Source organism: Chiloscyllium punctatum, chromosome 11, assembly GCF_047496795.1.
Source record: "Chiloscyllium punctatum isolate Juve2018m chromosome 11, sChiPun1.3, whole genome shotgun sequence".
Taxonomy (NCBI): Eukaryota; Metazoa; Chordata; class Chondrichthyes; order Orectolobiformes; family Hemiscylliidae; genus Chiloscyllium; species Chiloscyllium punctatum.
This window is the reverse complement of record NC_092749.1, coordinates 71414003-71430793: the sequence shown is the minus strand read 5'-3', so window position 1 is coordinate 71430793 and position 16791 is coordinate 71414003. Positions and strand designations below refer to the sequence as shown.

The window sequence follows — 16791 nt, the reverse complement described above, 5'->3', positions numbered from 1 at the left end:
CAGCCACCTCAGCCCTGGGAGGATCCAGCAGTTTGCCATCACCACGGGGATGCACACAGTTACCCCAGAGAGGCAAGACCAGCAGCAAATGGACACTGGTAACCTAGTAAACTGTTAAAATGGGGATAAGAATTGCCAGCATCAATGTGCGTAGCATCAAATAGGCTACGCGATGTGTATCTACAATGGCCTTCCTGGCCAATGTTAAAGCCGATGTTCTGTTTCTGCAGGAGTGTGGGATACTGCACCTCAGCAGCTCCAGGAGATGGTCGAGCTTGTGGGCCCATGGGCCGTCAGTTTGGTCGGGGGGGCAACGATAGCCGCGCCTCCGGTCTGGGTATCCTGTTGCGGGGAGGCAACTTCACCATCTCCGAGGTTAAGGAGGTGGTGGGCGGGAGCCTCCTTGTCACCGACGTCATGTACAGGAATGCTCCCCTGAGACTGATTAATGTGTACGCCCCAGTGGGTAAGAGTGAACGGTTGGCCGTCCTGCAGCAGCTTCCACTGTTGCTGGCTATGTCCAGGCCGCTCATTCTGGCCGGAGACTTCAACTGTATCATTGATGCAGATGGACGGTCCGGCAGCGGGGGGGGACAGTAAACTGGACGCCACGTCCAGAGCCCTGATGGACATGGTAAAAGATGCCAAGCTGCACAGCGTCTTCAGCACCCCTGCAGATGGAGCGCAGTGTAGATACACCTGGTCACGGGCAGATGGGTCTATCCACTCAAGGATAGATTACCTGTTTGTGTCCCGAACGCTCTCGGTCAGATCCACCAACGTCAAGCCGGTGTTCTTCTCTGACCACTGCCTCCTGCTGGCCGACTGTCACCTACAGGACGAGCAGCGGGCTGGTAAGGGAACGTGGAAGCTGAACACAAAGCTGTTGACCCCGGGAAACATTGAGGAGCTCAAGAGGGACTACGCAGGTTAGAGAACCGCGAAGCCCCTCTTTGAGTCCCCAGCGGACTGGTGGGAAACAGTAAAAGGGAACATCAAGAGGTTCTTCATCCTCAAAGGTGTTCAGGAGGCGAGAGAGAGGCAGGGAAAACTGTCCCAGCTCCAGGAAAGTATGCCGAACCTGCTCCTGCTGCAGACGATAGGGGTCGATGTCACGGAGCACCTCAAGGAGGTGAAGGGCCAGCAAGCCTCGCTTTTTGCCTCAGAAACCTCCAAGATAATCTTTCGGTCCAGGGTCCACTCGGTGGAGCAGGACGAGACGTGCTCACATTTCTTTTTCCAGAAGGTGCACAAAGAGAGCTCCATGCTCAGCAGCCTGAAGAAAGAAGATGGCTCGATAATGTCATCTCAGGCTGACGTCATGAAGATCAGCAAATCCTTCTATGCCAGTCTGTATGACGCAAAGTCGACCGACAGCGCAGCCTCCCAGTCGTTCCTGTCCTCTATCACGGAGGTCTTAGACGACAGAACACGAGAGAGAGGCTGGACCAGCCGCGATCTCTGGATGAGCTGACCAAGGCCCTTAAGTCTTTTGAAAAGAATAAAACTCCCGGAAGCGACGGCCTACCGGTTGAGCTCTATTCTGCTCTGTGGGACTTGATTGGCCAGGACCTGCTGGACGTGTATGTCAGAATGCTTCGGGCAGGTACCATGAGTGAATCCATGAGGAAAGGCATCATCACCCTCATCTACAAGCAGAAGGGGGAAGAGGGAGGAACTCAAAAATTGGAGACCAATCTCACTGTTGAATGCGGATTACAAAATTCTGTCAAAGGTAATCGCCAACCGGGTCAGGTCTGCTCTGGGGTCGGTGATACACCCTGACCAAACCTGTGCTGTACCAGGCAGGAAGATTGCTGAGAGTCTCGCACTCCTCAGGGATACAATCGTCTATGTACAGGACAGAGGGTTGGACACCTGCCTGATCAGCCTGGACCAGGAGAAAGCCTTTGACAGGATATCACACAGGTTTATGAGAGATGTTCTCTCCAAAATGAGCTTTGGGGAGGGAGTCTGCAACTGGATCAGACTGCTCTACACCAACATTGTCAGTGCAGTCTCAATCAATGGATGGGAATCAGATAGTTTCCCAGTCAGAACTGGAGTCAGGCAGGGCTGCCTTCTCTCTCCTGCCTTGTTCGTGTGCTGCATAGAGCCATTTGCCGAGCCCATCAGGAAGGTTGCAAGCCTGAGAGGGGTGACTATTCCTGGCAGTGGGAGCGTGCAGGTTAAGGCCTCCCTGTACATGGATGAGGTCGGTGTTTTCTGCTCAGATCCGCTGTCCGTGCACAGACTCATGTGCATATGTGACCAGTTCGAATGGGCTTCGGGGGCCAAGGTAAACCGAGGCAAGAGCGAGGCCATGCTCTTCAGGAACTGGGCCGACCAATCCTCTATCCCCTTCACCGTCAGGACCGAGCACCTGAAGGTGCTGGGTATTTGGTTCAGGGGGGTTGGGGCATGCACCAAGTCTTGGGAGGAGCGTATCAGCAAAGTGAGGCAGAAACTGGGCAGATGGAAGCTATGGTCGCTCTCCATCGTGGGAAAAAATCCTGATCATCAGGTGTGAGGCACTGTCATTGCTATTATACGTGGCACAGGTCTGGCCTATTCCCAGAACGTGTGCCGCTGCAGTCACCCGGGCCATCTTCCAGTTTATATGGAGGTCAAAGATGGACCGGGTCTGAAGGGACTCGCTGTGTAAAGATCTGGGCAACGGGGGAAAAAATACACCCAATGCCACCCTCACCCTGATGGCCACCTTTGTGTGTGGCTGCATCAAGCTGTGCGTGGATCCCCGGTATGCAAACACCAAGTGTCACTACGTACTGAGGTTCTACCTGTCCCCTGTTTTGCGAAGGATGGGCCTGGCCTCGCTGCCGCGGAACGCTCCGAGTAGTTGGACCGTTCCATATCACCTGTCCTTCGTGGAGAAGTTTATGAAGGAAAACACCTTTGACCACAAGTACATCAGGAAGTGGTCAGCACGTGGTGTCCTTGAGACCCTTCGGGAACAGGAGAGGGCGGATCCTATCGAGCGGTTCCCTGAGCAGACTGTCAAAGCCGTTTGGCAGAATGCCTCATCGCCAGAACTTTCAAATAAGCACCAGGAGATGGCTTGGCTGGTGGTGAGAAGGGCTCTGCCTGTGAGATCCTTTATGCACGCCCAGACTCTCTGCACCACTGCACAAAACCCTCGAAGTGGCTGAGGAGGAGATGAGACTGTCACACACCTCCTTCTGGAATGTGCCTATGTAAAGGAAGTCTGGAAATGCAATGGTATTTGTCAAGGTTTGTCCCGAGCAGCTCCGTGACGCGGGACTCAGTGCTTGACAGTCTGTTCCCCGGGACGCTGGCCGGGACAACTCGGTGAAAGACACTCTTTGGTCTGCCTGAAACCTGTTGGTCTTTCAGCTGAAGGAGTCGACCCCGACTGAGTGTTGCAGACTGGCACATTCCTAGGTCCAGGACTTTGTGCTGAGGGATGTGCTGAAACTTGGGTCAGCTGCCGCCAAGGCGTGGTGGGGAAAGATCACTGTGTAAAGTCTTTCTGCCAAAGAATAACAGGGGGGAACCATTCAGCAATTAGGCTCTGATGATGGCTCAGCTAAATGCCAAGAGGCTGATGGTTTAATGTACAGAATTGTAAAAACCAATGACTCAGTCTATACTCTGAATGTAAAGACAGTATACATCTGAATGGCATCATCAACTGTACAGGTATCAAAGATTTCTATGAATAAAGTATATTTTTGAAAAAGCAAAACTGACCCCTCCCCTCCACCTCCACCTACATTTATTACTAACAACCAAAGACACACAATGCAATCAGACAACTTTTGTGGCATCTAGCCTCCGTACATAGCATCACACTGGCACGAGGTTGCTGTTGCAAATTGATGTGACAATTTGAATTTAACATTAGTGCATTTATTTCAATAAGATTAAGATGTGATATGTCACTTTCCAGCAATAGTTAAGTTCTATACTGCCAACTATTGTTCTAGGTATTTTGTCAAGAGGCTGTTGGAACGGAAAAGGTTACCCAAAGCGAAACAAGAAGGATTGACCCTTTCCTAACCCTCAACACTGCTCACCTGTGTGAGGAACCAAATTCAACGTATGTTGAAGTGTCTGAAAAACAGGATGAAATTTCTGGAGGAATGAATGCTGAGTAAGTGATTGCTTCCATTTGACAACTCTTAACTTCATAAGTGTTATTGCCAAATATACTTCCATTATAAGTACAGAACAACCTCAATTATTTGAACGAGACAGTCGGGGAGTACAGTGGAAACTCGATTATCCGAACATGATGGGCGGGCACTATTTTGTTTGGATAATCAATTATTCGGAAAATCGATTAAATACCTTTCCTCTGGGGCTTGGAGTTTTAAAGTGTGCTCCCTATTTAGGAGACTACAACAGTACACAGCGTGCGAGACCCGACCCCCAACAGCGCCCCCCTTCTCGTTTCCACCCCCCTCCATCCAACACCGCTCCCCCCAACCCAGTCCAGCACCGCCACCGTTCCTGAGCACAAAGCGCGCGAGCCCTCACCCCCCCCAACCCTGCCCCCCCACTCCCAACCCCACGCCCCAGCACAAAGCGCGCAAGCCCCCGCGAGTCAGATGTCCCATGGAATCTTGTTTTCCGTGGCCAATCTTCATGTGAATCTAGGCACATCCAGGTTACTCAGTCACAAAATACATCTGTCAAGCCTGGTGTTTTTCTCATGTGTTGTCCAAATTGATGCACTAAGAGTTAAAAGCAACAATCAAGAATGAAAATCCCAGCATGTATCACGTTTCTAATTCAAAACACAATGGTTATTACAACACTCATGCTGCCAAACAACTAGAAATCAGTTTACGACGACGTTCTACTTTACATATTACATAGAACATAGAACAATACAGTGCAGAACAGGCCCTTCAGCCCTCAATGTTGCACTAACCTGTGAACTAATCTAAGCCCATCCTTCTACACTACCCCATCATCATCTATATGCTTATCCAAGGACTGTTTAAATGCCCCTACTGTGGCTGAGTTAACTACATTGGCAGGCAGGGCATTCCAAGCCATTATCACTCTCTGAGTAAAGAACCTGCCTCTGACATCTGTCTTAAATCTACCACCCTTCAATTTGCAGCTATGTCCCCTCATACAAGTAGATGTCATCAACCTAGGAAAAAGCCTCTCACTGTCCACCCTATCTAATCCTCTGAATATCTTGTATGTCTCTATCAAATCCGTTCTTAGCCTTCTTCTCTCCAATGAGAACAGACCCAAGTCCCTCAGCCTTTCCTCATAAGACCTTCACTCCAGACCAGGCAACATCCTGGTAAATCTCCTCTGCACCTTTTCCAATGCTTCCACATCCTTCCTGTAATGGGGCGAGCAGAACTGTACACAATATTCCAAGTGAGGCCACACTCACGTTTTGTACAGATGCATCATGACATCACAGCTGTCACAGATTGTTCATACTTCCCCATCATTAGTCTAAGCCTTATCTACAATGATCATTCTTACCACTTTCATCTAGTTCATATGGTTCACCTCATTTCCCAGCATGAGGTCCAACAATGTCTCCTTCCTAGTTGGACCAAAAAAAGATTTCCTTGGACATATCTCAGAAATACCTTTCCCTACTTTCCTTTTGCTCTAATATTATCCCAACTAATGTTTGGGTCATTAAATCCCACAGGTATCACTTCATAGTTCATGTTCATGTGATTTCTTTTGAAATCGTCCTCTCAATTTAGTTTAAAATCATCAACTAAATACCAAACTACCCAACAAGGACATTGCTCTCAGTCCTGTTGAGGTGGCGATTTGTTCCATTTGAATAGGAGCCTGACTCAAAACAGATTCTAATCCTGCAAGAATCCAAAACCGTCCTTTCTGCACCAAGCCTCAAACTACTCATTGATTTTCTTCAAGTTAGTTCTGCTGTCACTGGTGTGAAGTATAAGGAATGACAGATTATTACCTTCCAGGTCCTGGCTTTTAACTTATTTCCTAACTTCTGAAAGTCTGATTTTAGGAGCTCAATATTTGCCCTCTCAATGTCATTGTTATCTATATGAGGCACAACTTCTGGCTCTCTCCTTTCCTTTCTCAGAATATCGATGATCATCATTGTAATGTCCATTATCCATATAGCAGGGAGGTAACACACCCTGCAGGACTTACTTATATGACTGTAACAGATAGGCCTGTCTCTCTCCCTTTAAAGACTGCATTTCTAAGATTTGTTCTTTTTGAACAATGCCTTGCCTATTGATGCCATAGTCAGCAGTGTCCAACACAGTACTACCCAGAATGGCACACATCAAATAATCCAGCACTTTTCACCTCTTCCAGTGGCCACAAATGGCTATTTTCCTGAATGTTCTGGGGTGCCCAAAACTAAAGGGCAAAGGTTTAAGGTGAGAGGGGAATGATGTAAAAGGGACCTAAGGGGCAACTTTTTCACAGAGAGTGGTATGTAAATGGAATGAGCTGCCAGAGGAAATGGTGAAGGCTGGTACAATTACACTTGAGAATGTAACTTTAAAAAAAAGTTTTGGAATTTATACATGAAAGAACTGAAACCAACATGGCCATTCTAAAAGATGAGAGACATCACAAACAATCCAGGTCTTTTCCAATATATAATTTCAGTTGCATCACACTGTAAACTTTTACTATAAATTCTGTGTCTTACAATCTTATACTTCACAACCACCTGATGAAGGAGCAGCGCTCCGAAAGCTAATGCTTTCAAATAAACCTGTTGGACTATAACTTGGTGTTGTGTGATTTTTAACATGTAAAAGGCACCTGAATGGTTATATGAATAGGAAAGATTTAGAGGGACATGGGCCAATGAGGTAAATGGGGCTAGATTAATTTAGGATTGTTGGCCGGCATGGACATGTTGGATCGAAGTGTCTGTTCTGTGCTGTACAGCTCTATGACTGTGAAGTGGCCAGCTCCAGGAACACAGAATCCAGCAAACTCTAAGCTTCCGAATTGTGACTGCAGTGACTCCAGCTGCCCCTCAAACTTGTAAATGTTGAATTTTTAAAATCACGTCTAAAGCATGTCTCCACACTTCAGTTCTCATGTCTCAGTGTCTCCTATTCCCTCTCTGTTTAGTTTTATTGAAATAGCAGGACAGAACCCTCTCACACTTCCAATTCTGAGTTTAGTATGCTGTAACAGTGCTCCTGGTACACACTGTTCTAAATTCATGCTCCCAAAAGTTCTCGAGATCCATGTCATACACTGCTGACAGTAACTACTAGTTCAACATAGCCATCCAAGTAAACAACTGCTTCTACAAATGATACCTTTCACTATCAGTAAACAAAATCTACAAGTTAAGGTTAAAGTTGAGTTAAATCACGAAACCTAAACACCTTTTTGAAAGAGGTCAACCCCTAAAATCCTGTCACTCACCACATTCCCAAAAGTTTAGTATTTTGTGGATGGATAACCCCACAAACATTTCTTATGAAGACATGAAGTGACTTCATTCTATAGCATGGACTACTATTGCTATGGAGTATGCACTTTGTCAACAGCTTACCGCTAAACATTTCACAACTAAAAAGGATCAGATCAAAGATCCACCCCATCCAGTTGTGATGGAGGTGAACATTTCAACCAATATGTTCATAGTTCCTTGCAAGTGGAGTCCCAGGTAGATACGATAGTGAAAGCGGTGTTTGGTATGCTTGCCTTTATTGGTCAGTGCTTTGAGGTCATGTGAATGTACAGGACATCGGTTCGGCTGCTTTTGGAATTCTGCTTGCAATTCTGGTCTCCCTGCTATAGGAAGGATGTTGTTAAACTTGGAAAAAGTTCAGAAAAGATTTACAAGGGTGTTGCCAGGTTTGGAGGGTTTGAGCTATAGGGAGAGGCTGAATAAATTAGGGCTATTTTCCATGGAGCTTCAGAGGCTGAGGCGTGACCTCAACAGAAATTTATAAAATCATGAAGAACACAAATAGGGTCTTTTCCTTGGGGTGGGGAAGTCCAAAACTAGAGGGCATGGGTTTAAGGTGAGAGGGGAAAGATTTAAAAGGGACATAAGGGACAACTTTGTCACAAAGAGGGTGGTGAATATATGGAATGAGCTGCCAGAGGGAGTAGTGGAGGCTGGTACAATTACAACATTTAAAAGATATCTGGATGGGTAAATGATAAGGAAGGATTTAAGAGGGATATGGGCCAAATGCTGGTAAGTGGAACTAGATTAATTTAGGATAAATCTGGTTGGCATGGATGAATAGGACTGAAGGATCTGTTTCTGTGTTGTACACCTCTATGATTCTATAACTGGAGGAGGAGGATCCACAACATCTTCATATATACAAAACAGCTGAATGTACTGCATACATTAAGTGCTTAGGGCTGTAAACATCCCTGAAGACTTACACTAAAGACCCGTGCTACAAACTTTCCATGTCCCTAGCCAAGAGTAGATGCAGAAAGTATGTTTCCACTGGTTGTGGAAGGCCAGAGCAGGGGACACTTTCAGATTAAAAAGCAAGCAGTTTAAGACAGAGATGAGCAGGAACTTCTTCACACAAGTGGGTGGTGAATCTTTGGAAATTCATTCATAAAATAAATTCAACATAGATGGCTGTATTTCTAGCTGTGGAATAAGGGGTATGGCCATAGCATGGATAGATGGTGTTGAGATAGATGATCAAACATGATCTAGTATGACAGTGCAGGCTCGAGGGACTAAATGATCTACGCCAGTTTTCATGTTGTTACAATGCTCAACTTGGGTCTTACTAGGCCCAGGGCTTATGACCTGACTTATAACTTTGGTTCAAACATGAACAAAGGAGCTGAATTCCTGACATGACACTGGAATCAAGGCAATACATGATTAGTTGTCATCAAGGAATCCTCACAAAACAGGTAAATCAAGAGAAAATCTGATTGTATCAATTGGAATGGAATCATACCTACTATAAAAGAAAACACAGCAGGTCAGCCAGTATCTGAGAAGCAGGAAAGTCAATGTTTTGGGCCAAAACCCTTAGTCAGGGCTGGGGAGGGCGGAGAGGAGCCCAGAAGGAAATAGAGGGATTGGGTCGGGACTGGGAAGAAGGGTGGGTGGGATGGTGATGGGTGGATGTAGCGAGGAGATTATTATGATTGGTCAGTGGGAAGGGTAGAGCAGATAGGTGAGTAGGAAGATGGACAGGTTAGAACAGGTTAGGGAGGTGAGGGGGAGGGATGGGGCTAGACATGGGATAAGGCTAGGGGAGGAAGAACTTTGAAGCTGGTGAAGTCAATGTTGAGGCCACTTCTTAGATGAAATATAAGGCATTGTTCGTCAAGGATGGACAAATTGCCAGGGGAGTGGGAGGGGGAATTAAAGTGGATGGCAACTGGAAGATTGGGTTGGTTAGTGCGTGCAGTGCACTGTTCTGCAAACCAGTTCCCAAGCCTGTGTTTAGTCTCCCCAATGTAGAGACCACATTAGGAGCAACGGATGCAATAGTTGAGGTTAGATGATGTGCAGGTGAATCTGTCGGATTTGGAGGGATTGCTTAGGACCTTGCATGGAGGTGAGAAAGAAGGTGTGAGGGCAGGTGTTGTACTTCGTGCAAGGAGAGGTATCAGGTATGGTGGAGAAGTTGGAGAGTGCAGAGTTGACAAGGGAGTCGCAGAGTGAGCGTCCCTGTGGGAAGCAGACAGGGGTGGGGAAGGAAATATCTTTTTAGTGGTGCAGTCTGATTGTAGGTGGTAGATATGTTGGAGGATGATCATTGGATTCGAAGGTTGGTGGGACGGTACCTGAGGACTAAGGGGACTCTATCCTTATTGTTGTTAGAGGGAGGGGGTTTCAGGGCAGAAGTGTGGGAGATGCAGTTAAGGGCATCCTTAATTAATGAGGAGGGGAAACTGCAGTCCCTAAAGTAAGAGGATATGTGGGATGTCCTGGAGTAGAATGCCTCATCCTAGGAGGGGATGTGGTGGAGACAGAAGAATTGGGAGCATGGGATAGCAGTTTTGCAGAATGGCGGGTGAGATGAGGTATATAGAACAACTTCAGTTATCTGAACATCAATTATCCAAATTTCAGATTATCCGAACAAGATCTCAAGGTCCCGAAGTTTGAGAAGTTCATTGGTGGGCAGTCCATAAACTGGACTCTGTCACTGCCTGCAGAAACTCTCTCTTTCCAAGACAGGCTGCCCACCAGTGAACTCAGCAACTTCTCTCCTGCTCTGTTTCTGTCATTTTTTTCTTTTTTTTAACTATCCATCCATCCTCCCGCACAACAGGAATGGTAACGAACTGTACAATCATTTGTTGATGTATTTACTTAAACAATCGAAGTATCTGATTTATAAATTACCCGCTACTGCAGCTGCTAAGAAATTGTTTTTGATCTGAAAACAATGTACTGTGCCAAGGTTTATTACAAAGATAATCATATACTCCCATTGCGCCAAATGTTATTTTCAGTAACATTTTTACCGAGTGGTTTTCATTTCGTAATGTGTTAAAATGCTGATAAACTCTAAGTGTAAATACCCTCTAGCAGGAAAGGATTTTACAAACAGATTGTAGCTTCGCACATTCTGAATTAGTTCTGCTGGTGAAATATTTTCATTCCTTATTTCTGGGGGCATATATTTTCTGATCATCATTGACCAGCATTCCCAGCATAGATACAGGTATAATTATTTGTGTTCATAATGGGAAGCTGATTTCCAACAATGCAGGACAAATTCAATTTAGCATCTTGGTGGTACTTATAAAAATATGTAATTAAAACACTTTCAGAAAGTTTACTGTAGCATACATTGAGACCGTATACTCATGTTATTGTACCTCAAACTATGTTTTGGTATTAAAGGGATGGTACTGTGCTTGCAAATGTTCGGAGTTATCTGGGAAGCTCCGATTCGCTTTAACCTTTCTTTAAAATACTTTCATTTAATTCATGGAACAATTCCATCTATTTTAACCATTTACAAAATTATCTGCCATCATAAATGTCCTTGTTTTGATTTGATCAAGTTGACTGGTGTAACTCACGAGTCAGTGCTTCTGGCTGAGGCTATGTGTCACGGGGTTTCACTTACACTTGAGAATGCTTCCTTTGTTTACAATCAAATCAGTTATCTGAACAAAATACTCCCTACCTGTTTCGTTCAGATAATCGAGGTTTTTCTGTAGTTGAGGTAGTTAGTGGATTTGAAATGGATATCAGTGGTGGGTTGGTTTCTGGAAATGGCGACGGAGAGGTTCAGGACCCAGAGAAGGAGCTGTCAGATGAATTGGAGGGTAGGGTGGAAGGTGTTGGCAAAGTTCATAAACCGTTCAAACTCCTCGCGGGAGCATGAGACAGCACTGATACAGTCATCAATACAGTGGAGGAAGAGGTGAGGGATGGTGCTGCTGTAGATGCAGAAGAGATCCACAAGTCCTACAAAGAGGTAGGTATAACTCAGGCCCACGTGGGTGCCCATGGCATCCCCTTTGGTTTGGAGGAAGTGGGAGGAATCAAATGACAAATTATTTAGAGTGAGGGCCAGTACTGCCAGGCAAATGTGGATGTCAGTGGAGGGGCACTGGTTAAGCCTACAGGAGAGTGCTTTTAGGCCCGTCGTGTGGGGGATACAAGTGTAATGGGTCTGTACATCATTGGTAACAATGAGGTATTGGGGCCTGGGGAATTGAAAGATTTTGAAGAGTTGGAGGGTATGGGTTGTGTCTCACGTGTAGGTAGAGTGTTTCTGGACCAAAAGGGGAAAGGACAGAGTCGAGGTAGGAAGAGATGAGCTCGTTTGGGCCAGAGCAAGCAGAGACAATGGGTCGACTGGGCTAGTCAGGTTTCTGGTAGGAGATAGAAACAGACGGTGCAGGATTGGGGAACCATCAGGTTACCGACCTGACCTTCCAGTTACCATCCACTTACTTCACCCTCCCACTCACCTGGTAACACGTCCATCCTTAGCCTCCTCCACTATCAGAATGAGGCCAAATGAAAACTAGCCTTATTATCTTATATTTCTGGGAAGCTTACAGCTTAATGGCCTCAACATTGACTTCACCAGTTTCTAAAGCCCTCCTCCCTCAGCCTTATCCCATGTGTAGCCCCACCTGTCCATCTTCCTTTTTACCTATCCACTCCACCCTTCCCATTGACCAATGACTAACTCCCTACCTGTGTCCACCTACCACCATCACACCTACCCTTCCCCCCCAGTCCCACCCCCTCCCTTTATGTACTTCTTGGCTCCTCTCCCCCTCCCTAGTTCTGACAAAAGGTTTTGGCCCAACCAGTCGACTTTCCTGCTCCTCAGATACCAATGACCTGCTGTGCTTTCCAGCTTCACATCTATTGACTATGACTTACAGCATCTGCAGTCCTTACAGTCTTCTACTCCAAAAGAAGTTGTTAATGTTGTTGGAAGTCAATCAGTTCCAGGAAATCTCTGCAGGTGCTCCTCAGGGAGACCCAACTATCTTCAGCTGCTTCATCAGTGACCATCCAATACAAAGCAATCATATTTATGAGCAACCCAACACCACCAACATATACCTCTCATCACCACAAGTCACAGGGCCATACACAGGACATGCTGCAGCAACTTACCATCACTTCTTTAAAAGCACTTTTCAAAGCAGTGATCCCTGCCATCTAGAACAGCAGAAGCAGACACCTGTACCTTCAAGATCCCCTCTGACACATCCTGAGTAGGAACCAAATCATTGTTCCTTCACCAGCACAGAGTCAAAGTCCTGGAACCCCTTGACAGCACTGAGTGTACCTACACCAGATGAACTGTAACAGTTCAAAGTGACTCAGGCTTACCTCCCTCTGCTAGAAAGGACAATCAGGGATGGGCAATAATGGCCTGCAGAACTGACATGCCACATATGAATCAGTAACTAGATTTTAAAATATGACAATTCTATTTTATAATCTGTATAATTGCCTGTTATATAGAGAATGATATCTGTACTTTAAAGCAGTTTGTGGAGTATCATTCAAGATATTTTACCCATTGGTCAATATTTTGTCATAATGCATTAAATTCTTTGCTCTAAATCTTAACACTTGCCTGACAGAGCTGCAAACCATGAAATCAATGATCAAAGCCAGAGCCATGTTCCTCCAGATTCTATGAATGTTTGTGTGCCTTTGAATATTGAAGACATTCTTTCAAACAACTATATTTTGGTGAGTGTATTTGGTTGCAGTGTTTATAAATAAGCAGTGGAGAGAATTGTGTGGACTACCAATAAAGAATATTAGATGGTTAACATATGGCATTTTACTTTGTATTTATACATAATTTTTTCAACAATACTTAAATCTTTTAGGTTACATATGTTAGATATGAGCTTTTGTTAGATAATATTTACAAGTGGCACTGATACACCTCGGTGCATATCACTTGGAGAAGCTCTGACATGAAGTTTGGCATTAAAATAAAGCTACCTTTTGTGGAAAAAAAATGATTAGAACAAATTCTTGCAATCATATTCCATCATTTCTCATTAATTTGTAAAACTAACTTGCTTGGAATGTGTTGCAAATGAAGTTGTAATTTAATCATTACATCATCAATGGGTCAAATACTTATTCAAAGGTAAAGGTGGCTTCATGTAGTTTTCCGAAATTTCTTGCTGCATGAACCCAGAAGCAATACGTATTTGGGTGATTGGCTATAACACATTGCACCTTTATGCACTCTCAATTTAAGTAGTCTGCTCCAAAGCAAATGCCAGTACTGTCTTATGCCTCACCTTACATCATGTAACTTAGCAGTACATTTATCCCCTACGTTTATCCTGTGGTGATAAACCTTTAGGTTTTCAAGCTGGTGCATGAATCCTAATGTTCATTATAGTAAACTCAATATAGTGGAAAAATCATTGGGCTTTTACCACAATAACATACTGTTTCAAATTTAGTATTCCTATTTTCAGCAATATTAGTACTAAAAAGGATATGAATTCCATATCAGGACTGATGCAACTCTCAAGAAAACTTAGTCCTCCAACAGATTGTGGTAGTAACTATTAACAGACTACAAACAAAAAAATGAAGCACTGAAGCATTGGCACTGCTCTCTGAAATCCCTGATCCAAAACACAAAAGCCTGAGAATAATTAGACAACTCAAGCAGGATGGTTATTTGATGTATACACTTGTCCTATTAGGCCATACTTTAGTGCTGAATAGTCAACTGGATTTCACCAGGTTGTAGATAAAAGGAGAACTCTTAATTGCCTCACCAGTCTGTATTTATTATAGATTGTGACATAAAAGCAAATAAAAATTTGGTAAAGTTGGCCTTCGATAATTTTGTCTTTTAGGAAGCCAAACGTCCCAGCAGTCTTTGGATAAACTATGCAAACAAAGAAATATCAGAGAAGCCAATGGGTCAGAACAGACTCTCAGCACAGAAGATTGCTTAAGAACAGCAGCAATTATTTTGATGATCAAACAAGATAGCCAAATATTCAACCAGATGTTTTATAAGCCATGCATTATGCTCACTGAGTTGAAGGGCAGGACAATAAATCTACTCATTCTGGACTCAGCTAACAGCTCAAACTCATTATTTTCAACAGTCTTTAAATCCACGCACTTCCAAACACTTCAATTAGTAATTGACATGTTTACCTATTTATTATAAGTGTGTGCTGGTTTTTAATGAAAACGCGAAAAGTAATTTGCCAAATAAAATAGGTACATCTTTATACAGAATTAGGAGATATAATCAGTTCTATTTTATTTTCGACTTTGAAATGACAAGCCAAGATGTAAATGAGTATAAAGTCAGTGTAACACAATCTAGCTCTTAATTATATTCCATGCTCAAGTTGTATATTGACATCATGTAAGCAAATATCAGATTGGCAATAATATTACAATGCATTATATCAAAATGCAGCAGGGTCTTTTTAAAAATATGTAACTACAGAATATAAATATCTCAACAGTTCCATTTTATCCAGGGGATAATATTACCCCATCCAAGCATCAGAATTTTAGACTTCAGTATTGTTTTGTATTCTTGATCACTTCTGCGCCCTGAAGAAAGTCGACCATCCTCCATTGAGCTCTACACAAAATAGTTAATAAATTGCAACCATAAATTATATGAGATACTTCTGTCATCATTTATTAAACACTTATGTAATAACATTCAAACATAACTTTTGACTGAGTAAGAACAATAGTTATTAACTTCTGCCTCAATTTTTAGATCACTGAAAGTAATGAACTCTACTTTCATGGTAGTGAGCCAGTGCCAAAACATCATTGCAGCAGGATAGATTGGAGTTGTGCATCAGGACAATGCAGAAGTAGCTATGCAGCTGACTATAGGGGAATTACCCAGGAAATTAAAAATTCTAATTGGCAATTCTTTGCAACAAAAACCCTCTGAAACAGCCCTTTAAAATTGGAGAGTTTGGAAGGTTCGGATTCCATTAAGCTCAATAATGGTCCACAAAATGTTAAAGGATTAAAACACTGCCCTTACTCCTGGGCCACTATTAAACTGAATCCCAGACACACCACTGACCCCACCCCTCCCATCTTTAAATATATAAAAAGAGAGAAACCAAAGTGAACATAGACCTTTTAGAGAAGGAGGCCGAGGGTATATCACTGGGGGTAGCTGGATAAGACGGTGTTGAATAATTACTTTTCATCACTCTTCACAGTAGAAGACACTAACAGCATTTCAAAAATCTCACGCCTTTGGACCAGACATGATCCACTTCCCTGACACACTGCCCATTTGATATCCCAAACTCCATCCTCCACCCTACCAGACACCTTAATCCCACTGCCATAAGACCTTTTCACAGTTGTCTTTCATGAAGTGTCTGAACAGAATACCAGAGGAACCTCGATTATCTGAATATCAATTATCCAAATATCGGATTATCCGAAGGAGATCTTGAGGTCCCGATAGAAGTATTACATCAAAGACACGTTTCCAACACTGATCGCACCTTTTGTTTACAGTGATTAAAAGTGAACCCGGCTTACTGAAATGTTGCCAAGAACAGTCCTGGACTGATGGGAGCCCAGGCACCATCCTCAAATGGCTGACCTCCCGCCCTCTCTCTCTCCCCCTTCACACTTTCCCTGGAGTTCTACACAGGGGTATACCCTAAACCCTCTTCTCCAGATAATCTCTCCAACAATGTCCTATGTTGCAGTAAAAAGTTGTGTCTACATGCGTGCTATGAGGAGACTCACACCCCAAAGGCAACAGCAGCAGTCTTGTTTTTGGGTGTCCAGTCTGGCTGCTCTGGAGAGGGGACAGTGTTGAACGAGGTTGGGGGGCAGATGGGGAGGCAGTGTTGGACGGGGTCGGGGAGGTAAGGGGGGCAATGTTGGATGGAGTTGGGGCAGCCAGTGTTGGGCAGAGGTTAGGCTGGGTGGGGATGTTGTTGGCCAAGGGTTGGGGGGGGGGGGGGGGGGGGGCAGTGTGGAAGGGGGTTGGTGGGGACGATGTTGGAGGGGGCAGGTGGTGGTGGGCGGGGGAAAGAGGGGAAGCAGGGGCTCATGCACAGTGTGCTGCTGCCTCCTCTCCTGAACAGGGAGCAGACTTAACAGAAACCTCCGACCCCCAGAGGAAAGGCATTGAATCAGTTAACAGAATAATCAATTATCCGAATGAAATAGTGTGCCCCATCTTGTTCGGATAATAGAGGTTCCTCTGTACTGTACTTAATGCTGTGAAAGTGGATATGGTTCTTACAATGATTTCCTATGCTGCTGGATGCAGGGATTTGTGAACAGGTTCAAAAAAGTGGCCCCTCTCCAGG

The 16791-nt window shown here is 44.4% G+C and overlaps 1 protein-coding gene across 4 annotated transcripts in view; it reads left to right on the top strand.

Annotated features, from left to right (window-relative positions):
• LOC140483090 (uncharacterized) overlaps window positions 1–14617 on the top strand; it is a 163042-nt gene extending 148425 nt beyond the window's left edge. For all 4 annotated transcript variants that reach the window (XM_072581029.1, XM_072581027.1, XM_072581025.1 and 1 more), the window contains 3 exons: window positions 3969–4135; window positions 13063–13174; window positions 14317–14617. In XM_072581029.1, the coding sequence (XP_072437130.1) occupies window positions 3969–4135; window positions 13063–13174; window positions 14317–14418 (381 nt within the window). In that variant the 3' untranslated portion in view covers window positions 14419–14617. The remainder of the gene's footprint in view (window positions 1–3968; window positions 4136–13062; window positions 13175–14316) is intronic.
• The last annotated feature ends 2174 nt before the right edge of the window (window positions 14618–16791 follow it).